The 17,912-nt window shown below is 36.6% G+C and overlaps 1 protein-coding gene across 4 annotated transcripts in view; it reads left to right on the forward strand.

Moving 5' to 3' along the window:
- The window catches only part of LOC106466709 (zinc finger protein 768-like), a 72,874-nt gene that overhangs the window by 16,979 nt on the left and 37,983 nt on the right, over positions 1–17,912 (forward strand). For 2 of the 4 annotated variants that reach the window (XM_022394785.1, XM_013927007.2), the window contains exon 2: positions 4,594–7,010. In XM_022394785.1, coding sequence (XP_022250493.1) covers positions 4,823–6,991 — 2,169 coding nt within the window. In that variant the 5' untranslated portion in view covers positions 4,594–4,822 and the 3' untranslated portion in view covers positions 6,992–7,010. Of the gene's footprint in view, positions 1–1,071; positions 1,160–2,641; positions 2,700–4,593; positions 7,011–17,912 lie in introns of those variants that run through there. The other 2 variants (XM_022394783.1, XM_022394784.1) reach the window with 2 other exon arrangements.

A 17,912-nucleotide genomic window follows, 5' to 3' on the forward strand; every position in this document is an offset into this window, starting at 1 on the left:
GAATAGTGGGATTTACTGTAACATTATAACGCCCCACGGCTCATAAATCGAGCATGTTTGGTGGGACGGGGATTCGAACCCACGACCTCAGATTGCGAGTCAAGCGCCCCCTAACCATCAGATCATAAGTTATAAAGGAAGTAATTTTTATTATGGCTGAAAGGGCGAGCATGTTTGGTGTGACGGGGATTCGAATCCACAGATTGCGAGTCAAGCGCCCTAACCACCTGGCCATGCCGGGCCCATTCTGATTGTAACTTTTTCAGTGTAGGGGGATATATATACGTAGACAAGTGCACGAGACGAACTCTCTGAATTTGTAGCAACTCGACAGACAGTTCGGTTGTAGATAGCCGTCGGAAGATATTTTGAATATTCGTAATATGAAACTGGTTCAGTAATACTGAAGAAAGGTTTGTCGTGTTGCCTCTATTTTCGTGTTCTTTGATTTCTGGAAAAGAGTGACTCATCCAGTATACCAAAGACTTAAATTTGCTTAAATATATTCTAAGATAAAATGTGAATTTGAAATTCATGTAATCGGAGTCCTTAGTTCAGGTCAAGGTTCTCACATCTCCGCTGTTTACTTGTCACAGAAAAGTATTTTATTTTTATTTTACATGTTAATGATAATTGGAACATTTAACATTTTGTCACTGTCATTTCTGTCTGTTAGCTTATAGGGCTTTGTAGCTTGGCGATGCGTCCGGCACCTTTTAGCAATTCACAATAGAGAAAATTTTAAAATTGGTTAATTGTGCTAACTCTTTCTGGAAACTAGCGTTACTAATAGCTAGCAAGACGAACACGTTAGTTTAACTCATCGCCGTCCGGGGAGAGTCGCGTGAGAGCACCAACACGTCTCTCATCAATGTATAGGGAAGGGGAGGAGACTCAACACGCGCTGTAGGACGGGGTAGTAGGGAGCCAACCACCCGTTGCTCAGGTAGGTTGGTGCCCGGGTTGAGTGGGGGGAAGGGGGATAGGGAATGGAAGGGGGGCCTCCGTTTGCGGCGGTGGAGGCGGCCGTCAGTGGCTTCACGAGACCACGCTGAGAGAATCTCACTTCTGTGAGAGAAGGTGGGGGACACAGAAGACAGGCAACACGTGGTGGTTAGTGATCGTAACTTCGATACGAAGGATTCTTATACAGAATCAGGTAGGAATCATGTTTACTGTCGAACGCTGTTTGTTTTACATGAATGTAGATTGCGCTTTTATCGCTGATTCCCCCAAATGCTGTTTCGGGAAAAAAGTGTAATGGTTTTTTTTAACCACTAGTAACGAAATTTGTAAGGAATTCGAACATATGAATTACCCACGTGGTATATTTTTTTTTGGCCAAGTTTAAAAAAAAAAATTAAAGTATCTCATCAGAAGATATTTAAAACGACATGTGACTTGCACAGGATCTGTAGAAAACTCGGATGGCTGTATTGAGTCAGCTGGAACAGTAACTGTTCCAATTATGCTCTCTATGAGGCAGTACATTTCAAAATTATTCTTTGGCTATTTTACGACTTGCAGTGTTCATACTGAAGTACTTGTGCGAATTGTCTAATAGCGTGTTTAAAGTTATAAGGGTAGAGAGCAAGCCACGGCCAATATATATTGGACGACCGCTTGTCCACGGGAAGTTTTCACCCGTGAATTACGTACTGATATCGTTGTGTTGGGTGCACTAGAAAACTCTGATAATCTTGGTAGAGCGGCTATAATAAAAAAAAAAAAAGATAATAAAACAACTGTTTTACATTGGTGTGTAAAAAGCCCACTGCAAGAATTGGAGCATTTACTAAAACTGTAGTGCAACTAGCATAGCAGTGTAAGCTTTGGCATGTAAATACGTCATCATTTGAAAAGAGAGCTTTACTTGTACGTGCGCAAGTACAGCAGACGTCCTGGTTTTCCGATATTCGCGCGCATGTGAGACTCCGAAATTAGCTCCTGACGCCAGTTTAGGACTCGCGGGATGTTTGTTACGTTTTATTGATTTGTTTAATAGAATACACCGAAATTTATTGCTAATGAAAACTTAAAAGAAACAACAATTTAAAACAACAATATTATAAATTGATGAAATGTATTAATAAAGTGTATGGTTTATTGCCAGGATGTAGAATTTTTGAGAGAACAATCAATGTAATCGGTCATATGATACGATGTTGTAATGGTGTAAAGCATTATATATATATATAGTCGACCGTTAAAAGTTACGTATAAAAAAAAATAATTATAATTTGTTTCGACAAATTTTCTGGACATGACAAATGTTACTTCAACTAAAAAATCATAAGCATTGCAAGACATTGTTACAAGAGAAGAAATATGAAAAACGAAAATCTTGGAAACGATACGTGAAATATGTTCTTAAACTTCGTATAAAGATATAAACGGCGACCATTGCGTCTGTTAAAAGTATGTTGGAACTACGAAAGATAGATAAGGTTTTAAATTTAGTAGTTATGATATTTTCACACATCACCGCAGTAGGCTCTTAATGGTATTGTTTTGTTTAGTGTTAGATATATATAAAGATGCAAGGGCAAACCTGATTGAACAAAGCAGATGAGATATCTTGTCTGCGTTGATGTGTGTTAAGACTAACGACGTCTGTTGTTCCTGATAGGCTGTTTATGTGAAAAGTTCTAAGAAAAAAAATGTTTAGATATGTTTACACAGATGATAATGAATATTTGGTAAGCCAATTTGTCAGTGAGTTTGTTTCAAACAGTGTTCTTTCTTTATCAAATATTTTGCATTTGTGACTCGTAAAGACAGTGACGTTACATAAGCTAGGCCTAAAATCTACTTAGTCGTAAAATGTGTCGCTGACTTTTTTGGTCTGAAATAAAAATATATTTGTCCGCTTTGCACATTAGAATATTATTAAAGAACGTTGTTTTTAATTGTACGTTGTGTTAATATAATCAACAAGTATTGCCACAAGTACTGAACAAAAAACTTTAGAATTATACCTCTGATTCATTGTTGATGTTTTCATTGTGAGTTGAATAAATAGCCTAAACTGGTGTTTCAGAGAAGTTTCGGTGTATTACACAATCAAATTTCAGTCTTAACAAAAACAAAATGCTATGCGTTTGCTTAATAATATTTGTTTGAAGAAAAGTCTAACGTATTATTATTGTTATTTGCTGTCGAGTGTCTGGTAGATTATACGATAAATGCGAAACGTTAAGGGCCGTTTGTCTGTAGCATCCAGTATGTGAAATTAGTTGTGGAGTTTTTTTTGTTTTTTGTTTTTCCAGTTCAGTATACATAGTAATAACTAACACTGTAATAAAGCAGTTCTTATAAGACAGGCAGATTAAACAACGATTAATTTTAGGGGTTTTAAAAGTTTGATAGTCTTACTAAACCTTTGTCGAATGTTTTATTATTTTTAGTTTATTTGTTATTTAATTTTTTGTTTAATTTGTTTGAGGAACCTACAATAGCAAATGATATGGTATAGGAATGTTTAAAGGCTATAGTAGATCAATACGGGGTTATGTAGACATACGTTATTTATATAATACTGTTTAACAAATTGGGAATGAGTTACCATTAAATTCAACATAAATATAAATTTTACCAAAGTGACTGTTTATGTTAAAATCCCCCCACCCCTTTTGTAAGAAGTATATTGAAATATAAATGAAGAATCAGTTATACATATTTAATAAAAATGTGTCTGTGAATAAATCACGATTTTTATCATTTGTAAATTTAATAAACATTTAGATTTTGCAGTCCTAGTCGTTGTTCTTGTTATGACTTTGTACAACAACTTCGCAGTTAAAGTATTTGTTTGGAAGTTTGAAAACTTTACAACAATTTTGATGTTCACTTATGGTACACGTTAGCCTTTTTTTTGGGTGAATGTCTGAAGGCCCAAATAACTTCGTGAAGTGTGTAATGAGCTGCCAGTCGTAACGGAACTGTAGTAAACATTTTAATATATATGTTTTCAACTGAATTATTGTGTATACATTTCTCCACTCTGGAATCAATAACATTTATTAATTCATCACTTAAACTTTTAAATCTACACCCAAGTTTGAGGCTGGTCTATAAAAGGAAGGTTTGATTATTTTAGAGCAAAGCCACATTGGGCTATCTGCTGCGTTCACCGCCGGGAATTGAACCTCGGATTTTAGCATTGTAAATCCGTAGACTTCCCGCTGTCCCACCGGAGGACCAATAAAAGGAGGGTGGAGACAGCTTTTATTTTTAATTAATGATTTGTTTGTTTAACTGGAAAGCTGGACAGTGGGCCATTTCAGTTGTGCGCCCACAGGGATCAAACCCCGAATTTTAGCATTTGAACCATTGAAGCTTACCACTGAGCTACTTGGGGGACATTAATCAACGAACAGATGAATTAGAGGTGAAATAGTTGAGAAACGTTTTATTGTCAAACGTTTATAGAAAGTGAACTATTTTAATAGCGTGGCAGTAGGAATTGAAACTGTGATGTGCATATGTATCAACATATTTATTTTTGATAATTTTCGTCTTATTCTCTGAATGATATAAATTTCTTTGTAATGTCTTTTTTTTTTTCTTACATAATTTTGGTATCTTTTCCAGATTAAAATCAAGTCCTCAGAAGTACTCGCAGACGTAGAATTTTCCTCAGCAGCAAACAAGATCTTACTGGTTCTTTCTTAGTTCACTTGTACTAGAATATAGAATGTTTACGACGGAATAGGGAAATTTTCTATCTGGGAAATCTCTTGAAGCTTAACCTTGAATCGTCAGATTATTTTCGTCACTTGGTCAGCCTCTGCATGGATGATGACCTGAGTCCGAGTATAGTATGGCTGAACAAGGCCTAACAATGACCAGTGGTACTGAAAAAGATGGTAAGAAATTGGTTGACGTTGCAAACACTCGCAAAAGGAAACGTTTAAGTGCCGTTGTGGATAAACTTGCTACGCAAATTGAGAAAAGGAGTGTTGAAGGTGTTCCTGAAGAGGTAACTTTAAGCAGTCAAGAAGGAACTATTGAAGAAGAGGAATCGCATCTGGATAAACCCGGTGTGGTATCTACTAGGCATATCAAAGTTCCCAAAACTCCCCAGAAACAACTTTCTATTGATTCTGATATCAGCATAACTGTACAAACAAAACTTGACCTTGAAGAGATAAAAGAATCCTCATCTGAATATAAAGATCCAGTAGTAGTTGAAATGCCTCCAACAACTGAACACGTATTCGAATCGACATCACTAGAGACTCATTCTCGCCAGAGATCACCGCGATCACCATTATTTCGTGTACCAACGCCGGCCTTTTCAGATATGTCAAGTCCTGTGGACAGTTCGCATTATCATGACTCTGGTAAGAAACCAACGTTTCAGCGCATTTCTGAAGAAACGGAGTTAGGAGGAAAGAACTGGGAGAAATCATCTCCGGGATTCTTTACGCCTCCTGCTTCAGGAGGCAGTCGAGAGGACAGCGAATCCCATTCCACAGAACAGGAACTTCCTCCTAGTCCAGGCCCTGATGGAGAAGGAAGTGACGATCCATTTCTTGGTGACACACTTTCCACTTTCAGTCATGAAGAAAAACAATTTATTTCACCGTATCTACACCATCCCACCCCCATCACCATGCCACTTGATATGGGGAATGGTTCCATTCGGCCGAAGGAACCATTAGTCGAAAATCCCGTACCTACGTTTCCAATCTGTAATTGCCATCACTGTAGAACATTGGCTGGACGTACCAGTGGAAGGTTTGGACATACTTTGTCGCTGGGCGCGTCCTGGGAGGAAATAGGCCACCCTAAGGCACTATTTGAAACAATGAAAATGCTGCCCAGCTCTCCCATTTCACCTTTGACCCCCGTGTCACCATTTACGCCTGGCTACGAAACGTTTTTCCAGCAAAAATTCGTACCGGAACTTTACCGCCAACGGAGCCATTCGGACAGTGATATCCAGCAGTGGTTGGAAGGAAGCTCAGAACCACAACAGACAGTCGTGACACCGCAGCCACACCTTCAAGAAGCAGTACACGGAACTGTTATACGACATGGACGTCTGGTTCCGAAACCCTTAAGGATACCAAGCGTACAGAAAGGAGGGAGCTTGGAATCAGATCAGTCAACCCCTCAGGACTCTCCGTTAGACTTGTCAATGAAAACACACAGTTCAAGGCGTCTTATGGTAGCACCTGTGAGTGTCATACCGGATACAACACAATGCGCGAGTGTGTCTCCTGGCAATTTCACTAAAGAGCACTCGTTTTCCTTGTTTGACCTTGCTCGTCCAGTTAGTGCTGGATTAACAACACGAGGGTTTTTAATTCCAAAGTCAGACATGGGACACTTTGGAACGCACCCATCTTCAGTTATTACAGAAAGTTCGATGTTAAGACAAGATAACCCCATAGTAAGATATAATTTAGAGGTAGAAGGAGCCACTGGTCCCGAAGTTGCGTATGTGTGTCCTATTTGTGGACAGATGTTTTCGTTGCACGACAGGCTAGCCAAGCATATGGCATCAAGACATCGAAGTCGGCAGAGTGATGCTGCCGCAAAAACCTACGCGTGCGAAGTTTGCAAGCGCTGTTTCGCTCGAAGTGACATGCTTACTCGTCACATGCGTTTACATACAGGAGTGAAACCTTACACTTGTAGAGTTTGTGGTCAAGTCTTTAGCAGAAGTGACCATTTGAGTACGCACCAACGCACCCACACCGGAGAGAAACCGTACAAATGTCCACAATGTCCCTACGCTGCCTGTCGAAGGGACATGATTACGCGCCACATGAGAACGCATGCGCGCTACGAACTCCCAGACAGTAGCTCTAGTTTTGAAGATGTCAATGAATCTCCTCGAGAAAAATCGCCGAGAGAGAAAGTGATTGGTTTGCCACCAGGGAGAGAAGAGTTTGAGCCGTCTTCACCAACACAGAAGATGAGTGCCTTGAGTGTTAAGAGTCCAGCAACGCCCTCAAGTGGGTCCCCCGGAAAAGAATGAGTTTAAATTATATTACTAGGTGAGTAAAATGCCTTTTTGTTGACTATAAATATTGATAAGTATGCGTGTATATATATATATATATATACGAATAGCTTTTACTTAAGCTTTTAGGGTATATACATATCATTGTTCCTATTATAATTTGTTTCACTATTGATGTAATTAACAAGAAGAAGGTGTACTCCGTGTTAACATTTATGTCTTTAATATTCAATTCCATGTTATATTAAATTTGAACATAGCTTTATTTTTACAGTTTAAAAACTAAAATTATAAAAAGTATCGAATCAATGTCTACATTTTTTTTTGAGAAGTTAAGATAAAACATACAATTTTGGTATACATAAATCTACTTCATGCTTATCATTCGTGGTTAATACTCGTTTCAGAGCTCTTTTTACATACTTCTTCGTATCGTCATAGATAACTGACGTAAAGTTTTAATAGTATTTAAGCTTTTTCATGATTTACCTTAAACAAATATACTGGAATATTGATAAGTTGTATGTGCACCTAATATCTCTCGAACACAATTTTTAGGAACGAATGTTTTGGCGCGTGATTTAGTAGACAATTCTATTTATATTAAAAGATTTCTCTTTAGTTTTTCTAGAATGAAGTCGTGATGAATATCGTACTTATTGACAGTTTGAAGGGAGGGATCGAATTAGGGGATAAATGACTAATTTGGCACGTGTTTAACCCTCTCGCCTGGAAAGGTCACACCTGTTTTAACCATTCGCACCACTATACAGTAGTGTGTCAATTAGTCGGTAGACATTAAAATGATGTCACATAGGGAGCTTAACGTTGCAATTTGTACTGTCGTGACGTCAGTAAAACATGCGCATGTCATGAATCACGAGAAGAATTATGTACTCTGTAGGCTACAACACAGCATGACATATGAACTTCGAAAACAAGAAATAAAAATATATGTATATTTGTTACCCTTAATTTTGATTATATTTAGTCTTGAAACATAACACTTTATACATGTTAGGCAACAACAATTATTGTTATGTTACACCCGTTTTTATAATAATAACAATATTGTTAATTCTGCTATTGTTGCCTGATGGTATTCCCTGTACCACTTTGCTTTTTTTTCCCCATAATATGACGACTTCATTTGGAGATGAGTTGTTGAATTCTGATACTTTAATTTTTTTTGTCACAATTTAAATTTATTGGAACAATCTCAATGGAAATGAGATAATGCAAAGTTGTGTATTAATTATCATCCGTTTTGGTTACTGGTAGAATATTTGTTTTTGTCCTGTATATATGGAAATCGTTATAGACTTTAACAAAAACTAACATGTAATTAGTAGGCAAAAGTAAGGAGTACTTCTTTCTTCTAAAAGTGTGAATATTTTATTTATTTGTGTCTGAATGCATTCCAGAGTTAGGTGTAAAGATGATCTTATAACCTTTTGTGGTTAAGGTGGAGGTATTTATCAGTGTAAAGTGGGCGGAGTGGCCGGTGGACTTCATAGCTCAGAGTGTATAATAGCTCATTATTGAATATATGGTTTGAAAGTATGTTATCGTGTTATGAAATATTTCAACTTGACTCTGTAATTACCTATATGATATACATCACCTTATTCACTTTAACTAAGTAGAACTGGTAGTTACATATATATATATACATATGTTTATATTCAAACCATTTTAGAACCTCATCACGTCATTACAGTCCAGGCCGTCACGTTCGTTCATGTTGTACCTGACGGTTTTGCATCTTAACCTTTACAGAAGGTTCCGTCTTAAGTTTGTCATGTTCGTATCACTTAATTCTTCCCTGCTTGCTTTCCACAAGCCATGTAGTGTGCGAGGACAATGGTTTCCTAGCGCCCATTTCAAGATTCCGCTCGCACAGAAATCCATATACACTGCATCTGGTGATATGACCGATATGTCTTCTTTGTATATTGTAGCAAGAATATCTAATTTATTCTCCAGCTGTGTGAATATTTTTCGTCGTAAAGGCATCACTCCAATTACGAAACGTCAAACAATGTCAAAATGTAGTTATGATACATTCTATTTTACCGCGATCCTATGTTGGCGGTGGCGTGTCACGTGGCTTTCTGATTTGCTTATGCAATATCGTTTTAATATAACGTATTCAACCCTCCGTATATATGAGTGTTCCATAAAGTTATACATGAAAAATAAGGTCGCGAAAGCTTCCCAAGAATTTGTTTTTATCGACTGACATTCCACGAGACTGTAATGTAAAATCCTTCGCATTATACCCTTTCCGTTCCTCTTTGCTTAGCCTTACAAACTTTCTTGGAATCTTTGTTACGTCATATTTTCTTTTGTTTGTTTTTGCAATTAATAACTAGGAAGGGAAATGTCAAAATTTTCTCTTATAATTAGTGACTAAAGTATTAAGTTCTCTCATAATATTTTCTATGACATTGTTACTATCTACATCATCAACATATCGTTCGCACGTTCCATCATGGAATACATGTCAACTTATTACAAGTACTTTAAATTCATTTTAGAAAGTAACTCTTATCAGCAGATTTCTAGAACACTAAAACTATAATAAAAGAAAGTTATTTAAGTAAAACCTTCAGGACTGATGTGATCAACTTAACGAGAACAGCCTCTTAAGCCTCCAACTCTAGCTAACGAAGCTTGGAATTCTGTCGCCCACGGAATAGACTATTCAGTCATGATCCAACATGCTTCGTAGTGTCGATCTTTACAGTTAATCAGTGGTTGTTCTTATTCCTTGTCGCTGGATCGTTTACACGACAGTCCCGGCGTGGGTGGTTTAAAACCGGCGGCTTCTTTTTTCCGAGTAGAGACACGAAATCCAAGCAATGAACAGCTACCACAACATGGTTCTCCAGGAAGTTTGGGGTGCCAGAAACGTCTGTCCTCCGTGCCCTTTGGCTCTACAAGCTCAAAAGAAAACTTGTTTTTCGAGCTCCATTTGCAAAGGTTTGAGCCTTTGCCAAAATTTCTGCATGGAAGATGCCCAAAAATTTTTGTCGGAAAAACTTTCAGTGTTAGCTGGTGACTAAGAATAGGGAAGGGAGGCCGGTTCGGAACGGCCAAAGAACCAGTGAACTCCTTCCAAGTTCTTCGCACAAAGTTAGTAGAGACGTCAAAGAATATTTCTACTGTTTTTTTTATTCTTGTGCGCATTGAGTTTTAATGACGTAATACCATGTCACTGTCGACATGTTTTTTGTTTGTTTTTTTAATATTTAATTTCATTATTTGAATATATCGTGTAACGTTATAAGTCTCTCGATTCTGACAATTCATTATATTTATGGTTTGTTTGTTTGTTTTGAATTTCGCGCAAAGCTACACGAGGGCTATCTGCGCTAGCCGTTCCTAATTTACCAGTGTAAGAATAGAGGGAAGGCAGCTAGTCATCACCACCCACCGCCAACTCTTGGGCTACTCTTTTACCAACGAATAGTGGGATTGACCGTCACATTATAATGCCCCCACGGCTGAAAGGGCGAGCATGTGTGGATGGTTGGGGATTCGAACTCGCGACCCTCAGATTAGAGAGTCGAGCGCCCTAACCACCTGGCCATGCCGGGCCTCATCTATTGAAATATCCAGTTGATACTTATCTAAAGACATTAATTGACTTACAAAAGACTATCAGACGACTTTATGATGAACATAAAATATGCTGTGATCATATTTCCATAAAAAATCACCTGAAAAATGTAGAGTTTTATGAATTAATCAGGTTCATCTTTGCTTCGATATGTTATTTCATTAGTTGCTCAAAAAAAATGATATAGTCATTTCTATCAACACGTATTGTTTAGGCAATTTTGTGGAAACACGATATAATTTTTTCGATAGCCAAGTAAAATCTTTAAATCTCCTTGTGGTAGTGATGCTTTATGGGGGATTGTATATCAATGCTGAAAATTGTGTTATTTAAAGTAATAGAACAATAATATTAATATTCACTGTTGCCCGACTTATGAAAACGTGTAAAACATATGAGAAGAAACGTCTGAAAATTTCATTGCAAGTTCGGTCCGCTTTCTTTTCGATTTCGACTTGATTTGACTTTACCTTTTGTTCGGTTGTGGAGACGACAGAATATCCTTCAGATTCTCCCCATTCATACAAAATATTAAACTACGACTCCTGTTGCTGTAATTTTTTGCTCAGGATACAAAGAACGACTTTCTCTCTAACCTTGATGTTTGACTTGTGCATTGTGAAGAAAGTACAACCATGAAAATTTCCTTTCTAACAAAACCAACAACAAAATAACAATAAGAGATTTAGCTCGCTCATTTTCTGGTAATAGTCTGTCACGCGATGTACAATCTCTATTCTGTCTCCACGTTATTCTGCTGTCCTGTTTCTTAACTATTTGAGTAAATAACCTAATCATATCTAGAAGTGTGCCAGACTCTGCATTTCCATGTCCCACGTTTGCGTCACGTTAGTGATTAAATATAATGCTAGTATTTTCTACATTAAGCCTGTTCTAAGCTTCATATAAAGCTAGTATTTTCTACCTTAAGTCTGTTCTAAGACTAATATAAAGCTTGTATTTTCTATCTTAAGCCTATTCTAAGACTAATATAAAGCTTGTATTTTCTACCTTAAGCTTGTTCTAAGACTAACATAAAGCTAGTACTTTCTACCTTAAGCCTGTTCTAAGATTAATATAAAGCTTGTATTTTCTACCTTAAGCCTGTTCTAAGATTAATATAAAGCTTGTATTTTCTACCTTAAGACTGTTCTAAGATTAATATAAAGTTTGTATTTTCTACCTTAAGCCTGTTCTAAGACTACTATAAAGCTTGTATTTTCTACCTTAAGAGTGTTCTTAGACTAATATAAAGCTTGTATTTTCTACATCAAGACTGTTCTTAGAATAATATAAAGCTTGTATCTTCTACCTTAAGCCTGTTCTAAGACTAATATAAAGCTATTATTTTCTACCTTAAGAGTGTTCTTAGACTAATATAAAGCTTGTATCTTCTACATCAAGACTGTTCTTAGATTAATATAAAGTTTGTATCTTCTACCTTAAGCCTGTTCTTAGATTAATATAAAGCTTATCTATTCTACCTTAAGACCGTTCTAAGATTAATATAAAGCTTGTATTTTCTACCTTAAGCCTGTTCTAAGATTCATATAAATCTGTGTGAAGGCAGTATTTTTGTTCTACTTGCTAAGAAAAAGAGGGTAAATATCAAACCAAGCTGCTTGAAGTGTTAAATAAATCGAGTAGAAATAATAAAATGAGATTTTAAAACAATAATAACTTCTGCTAGAGTTGGGAACAAAGTCGGTTATATTTTTTCGCCAGACATTATATTTTACAGTTTCACCTATGATAAAAAATTTAGTGGTGTCATTTGAGTGCATTCGTTTTCATGTACGGTTCAATGAATGATAGTTGTTTATGTTAAAATTACGGGCCTGATGCCTCCTTAAAGATATTTCATACCGAAATCAGTGAGAATCTGATAGAATGCCATATTTTGATTCAACTTGTGTTTTAGGTTTCAATTTACGTCTCTAAGCTAAGATATTTGAATTTCAGGCTAGTTAAGATTACAGTAAAGCAATGTTAATATCTGTGTTAGTCAATCGAGATAGGTGGTGTTAGGCCTAACTCAAGGAGAAAGTTGATTAAAACGACTATTGTTGTATCCTTGCGTGCAAAACCTTCATTAGGCAGGCACTGGAAAATTTATTGGAGAAGGTAAAAGAAATGAAACAAAAATAACTACATGAATCTGGTATTATAAAGGGTTCATCCAGTCACAAGTAGTAATCATTCTATGGCCAGTATAATAATGAGTAAATGTTGTCTGTTCGCATGCTGCACACAATGAATTGCAGGAAAAAAATCACTCGTTACAATGCAGCTACCTGAAGCCCTATCATAAACCTCCAAAACAGTTAGAGAAACAGTATTGTTCACTTAGGTTTCCACCTATTTAATTACAGCTCACTTGGTAGGTTGCTTGCTTGACGGACAAGAGATACCGGGTTCGATCCCTGGACATGTCACACTACCTTTCGTTATTTGTGTAAATTTATCTATATTTTCCTTGTACACCTACTTTTGTCTTTAGTTGTAACTTATCCATATATGTACATGTGTGTGTGTGTGTGTATTGGTGGTACTCAGTTCAACCCTTTCTGAAAACGATAAATCATTTCAGAATTACCCCTGAAGAAAGAACGAAAATACTTGGTTATTGAAGTTCTTTTATTCTGATAAATATATGATTCAATATATTGAACAAAACGGATAACTTTTAATAAAAAAGGGCAAAAATTAGAACTTGTATATATATATACACACACACACATACATGTCTATTATAATAATACTCAGTTTTTGGCCATTTTGAAAATGCGTACGCACTTCATTTCAACGGATGTGAACAACAAATGGATGTAAATATTCTTTAGGAGACATTTTGTGCAACATATTAAAAGCTTATCAAATTGTTAAAAGGGTCTAACGTTAGGTCGTAGAACAAGATTATAAACTTATTTATTGATGGTATTAAATACGGTAAATTTAGCCCTAACTTAACTAAAGCAAAAAACGTAAACAACTTACAGTGTTAATTTATCTCTTTATCGAATATAGGCGATATTTAATATAGGCTTAACTAATGTTAGGCCTAAGACAAGTAGGTTTCGGTGGCCGTGATTAGAATTATTTGTATTATTCTAGAAATCCTGTATTTAAATATTTGACCGCAAATGTTTTGCAGGTCTCTGCTATATAGATAAATATGTACTTTCCGTTTTTTTTCTGTTTTTTTGTCAAACTACATATATTTGTTTATTTTTCAACTTTTATGTACTCACTGCACTTTTTGATTTCGTATTTATCTTTATAATTTACCGCCTTACTACCAACATATAGTCTACACTAAACGATTTCTTATTAATCCAGGACTATACAAACGATAAATTTCCTCTCTATCGATCTAAGTTACTATTAAAGTTCTCTGACTACTTATTACCCTTCTGTCTTTCTGTACACCTTTTTACTCGTAATACCCCTTCTTTTTCTTTCATCCTGTATTTTTTACTATACTTCTAACTATTCATACTCGTCGTTTTCTATCGTCGCGTTGTTCGTCTATTTTTATACCTATTTACTCGTCTATTTGTGTCTCCACCTACTGTTAACTAACGTAGCACTATATCCAGGTACTCATCTATTTATTCGTTCAGTCCTGGATCATTATCTGGTATTCTAGCCGCTTCTGTGTATCCAGAACAGTGGTTCTCAAACCTTTTCGTTCTCGGACCACTTCGGCGAGGCAAAAGACCCCGCGAACCACCTACTTGGCCTACCCAAGCTGTTCTGCTCTCTCGTGTGGCTCGGTTGTGGCGTAGTGCGTCAGTGGCTCGCATTTTGTACCACCCTGAACCACCTGGAGGACCCTCGTGGACCACCAGTAGGCCACGAACCACACTTTAAGAACCACTGATCTAGAAATAACGATGGATTAGAATGACCATCGCCTCACTGTATACGATAATCACGTCGCGTGGACTTCATCATGTCTAAGTCCATTTGCTGCTCCCCAATGGACTAACATGTTGCTTACCAAGATTTAGACCATATTATCCAATGGTTCGTTGTAGTGCAGTTTTAATACCTGCTTTGACAAGACGCATGTTCGTATTGGCCCCAAGGCTAATATTAACTTTGACTAGTATAAAGATGATACTTGTAAAAGTGTTCAGAACTCCCCGCTACTTATTGTACTGAACAGACCATTGAATTTGTTGGTTTTCTTCTTCTTGTGTATGTACGTGTGTGTGTGTAGTCCTAATTTGAGAGTAAACACCTTCCAAGTTTGTGAAGACAAATGCCAACATTTATGTTTCGAAATATATCTGAATAAATAGACATTTGTAAAGCTCATATTTATGGTTTAAAAATATTGATCAGAGAGACTCTCTCTGTTCATTTATTTTAAGTTCTTTGAAGCTTTTATTACAAAATGTAAAGATGCGTTATTGGAGAAAAATGTTCTCAACATCGTTATATGTAGACAAAGTCACTGAAAAAAAAGGTTTGTGGTTAGTACAGCTGTCTGTTCTCTTCTACGATGTTCAGCGTGTCAACAAGTTATTCACTCGGTTTGAAAGAGTCACGTGTTGTAATTTGGTTTATCTGTTTTTACTGACACTTCTTCGTAGAGTGTTTTTACTCGTACGAGTTCTGTTAGAGACTTCAAAAAATGTAATTTGGTTTATCTGTTTTTACTGACGCTTCTTCGTACAGTTTTTTTTACTTTTATGAGTTCTGTTAGAGACTTCCAAAACTTATTTCATCTACCTCGTTAATTATTCTCCCAGGAACAGTTTGTTGTTAATCGCAAAGTCGCGCAAGGGCTATCTGTGTTGTGCCAACTGTATGAATAAAACCCCAAATTTCAGCGTGATAAGGCCTGAAGGTTATCGCTGAAACACCGTGAGAACCGTACAGAATAGACATAGGGGGGCAGAGAACGCTAAAAATTCGGGATTTGATTCCCGAGGTGAGCAAGCGCAGATAACCCCTTGCGCAATTTTGCGCTTCAGAAACCAACCAACCGAAACTGGATAAACGATCTGTGGTTAAGAGGGAAATGTTTTTGCTAATCAACAAGAGCTTGTTTTAGTCGTTCCTTTCCTTGCTTATTAGCCTACCTTTCCTAAAGGCTTTTATTTGTTGTCTTGCTGCTACCAGGTCAACAGAAATAAACCACGGTAATTACATAACACGTGATTTGAAGTTCCACCACGTCCTGTGAACCCGACTAAAACATATAAAACAAGTGTTTTTGTATCTTTTTTTTTTTTTACATAGATGTGGAAATCAACTTGGTAATCAGAATTTCAGTCACGTAATAAAGTCAAGAGATCTTTATCTCACATATAAATTATTAATTTGGAACTTTAATTTAGAAAACATGGCCTAACCTGGCTCTTTTTTTACACTACCTTCTGGGGCTTTTTTTTACTGTGTTAGGGAGTTCGGGTCTAGTCTTCGATTATTTCATTACTCCGGGAAACCCCAAGACAATTTAGTTGCAAGACTTGTTACTATTTTTTTTTTACTTTTTTTTTACATCAAATGTTTAGTGTCATTGTATTGATGCTTTTATACTTTTTCGTTATCTCCGATAACTTGTGTAATCTTAACACTAAATGTGTCGAATAAAAAAAATATATATTGTATATTGGTAGAACTTTCTTTGCTGTTACCCTTGGTTTATTTGAGTCTAAGAATGTAATGGGTCGGCCGTGACCCATTTGTTAACGTGCCCAGACTGTGAATTCAAGGATTTACAGCTCGTGCCCCATTCCCACAAAAACACGCTTCGCACTTTGAGGTCGTGGGTTCGCTATAAGAGTGACTGTCAAGACTCGTTATATTGTGGACAAGAGTAGCCTAAGAGTTTGCGATGGGTGCTGTTGATTGGCTGTTTCCTCTCTAGTCTGTCAATCCAAACTTAGGTAGCCATGTGTAATTTTTCGCATGTTTATAAAAAGTATTATAATATAAGAACAGTTGCAAAATAACAGTAATAACCGTAGATGTAATAAAGTTCCTCCTGTCTTTTACAGTGAACATTAAAACAATTTTTCCCATGATGTTAATTATATGGATAAAATGCATACAAAGTATGTTAAGAACAGCATAACACACGAGTCATTTTGTAACTATACCTTTATGTAAACAAATCATACACTGTCGTTAGTGAAATATGATCCACGTTTATATCGTTTAAAAGGTTTAAAAAAAGTATCCAAAATGCAGGGATGAGCCATTGTGTTCTAAGTACGGAAATCTTCAAACAGTGTAAAACGGTACTGCACTGATGGTAGCTTACGCTTTCTTGTGGACTTCTGTGGTTTCCACAATGGATTTTGTATTTAGCTTAAAGCAACAAACTTCAAACCTGCACATTTTGTCTGTCGTATCCCATCCTTCCTGATGAGCCTTGGTATTGATCGAAAAGCCTCGTCGGCACTGGGTATGGCAGATGTAGTGTGGTTGTTAAAAAGTAACAAAGTCTTCTTTGTTTTCACTCGTGGGTTCTTGAAATGTATATCGTTCTAATTTTTCTCTTGAAACCTTTCAACGCCAAAAAAAAAAACAAGATCGGCCATACTCGTTATAAATTTTCATTTTCTTTGAACGTTATATAATTATTACAAATTGGAAATCCAGCCCCATTTAGTGTAAGAAAAACTTCAAACCTATAATATTTATATTGTTCAAGTTACTTTTGACTTTTTTTGAGTCATTATTACACGAAAGAATGTAAATTGCATGATTTCTGCTCATAGCAAAATCTTTGGTAAATTTGATCCCATCACATTGAAATATGTTTGAAGACTCTTAAAGACAGCAAATACTTATATTACTGAACAAATTTACGTGTTTTTACTTTTCTATCTAAAGTTAAAAGTATGACTTTCCGATATAGTTCAACACACACACACACGATGCATTCTTTAACTTGTTACCCGAAGATGGCCTAGTGGTCAACGTGCCGGACTGTGGATCGGAAGGCCAAAGGTTCATACCGCGATGACGTTGAACACACCTGGCACTTTTCAATTATGACTACTTTATAAGAGTCACGGTGAATCTCGTTATTCAGTTCAAAGTTGTTTCCCTCTCTCTCTGGTCAGTGTTTCAAAATTAAGGACGGCTATACCTCAACCTTAGGAGCCCTGACCAGTTAATTCGTAATCCACGTGTGCTTAATGTGTCGATCAGGTTGGAAATACTAGTGCCAATAATTTATCGTGATCGTTATTTTTTTCTTTTTTTTTTCAAAATAAATCAAGTATAACAGCCCCCCCAGTGGCACAGCAGTATGTCTGCGGACTTACAACGCTAGAAACCGGGTTT

The sequence above is a fragment of the Limulus polyphemus genome, unplaced genomic scaffold (assembly GCF_000517525.1).
Source record: "Limulus polyphemus unplaced genomic scaffold, Limulus_polyphemus-2.1.2 Scaffold2353, whole genome shotgun sequence".
Classification (NCBI taxonomy): domain Eukaryota; kingdom Metazoa; phylum Arthropoda; class Merostomata; order Xiphosura; family Limulidae; genus Limulus; species Limulus polyphemus.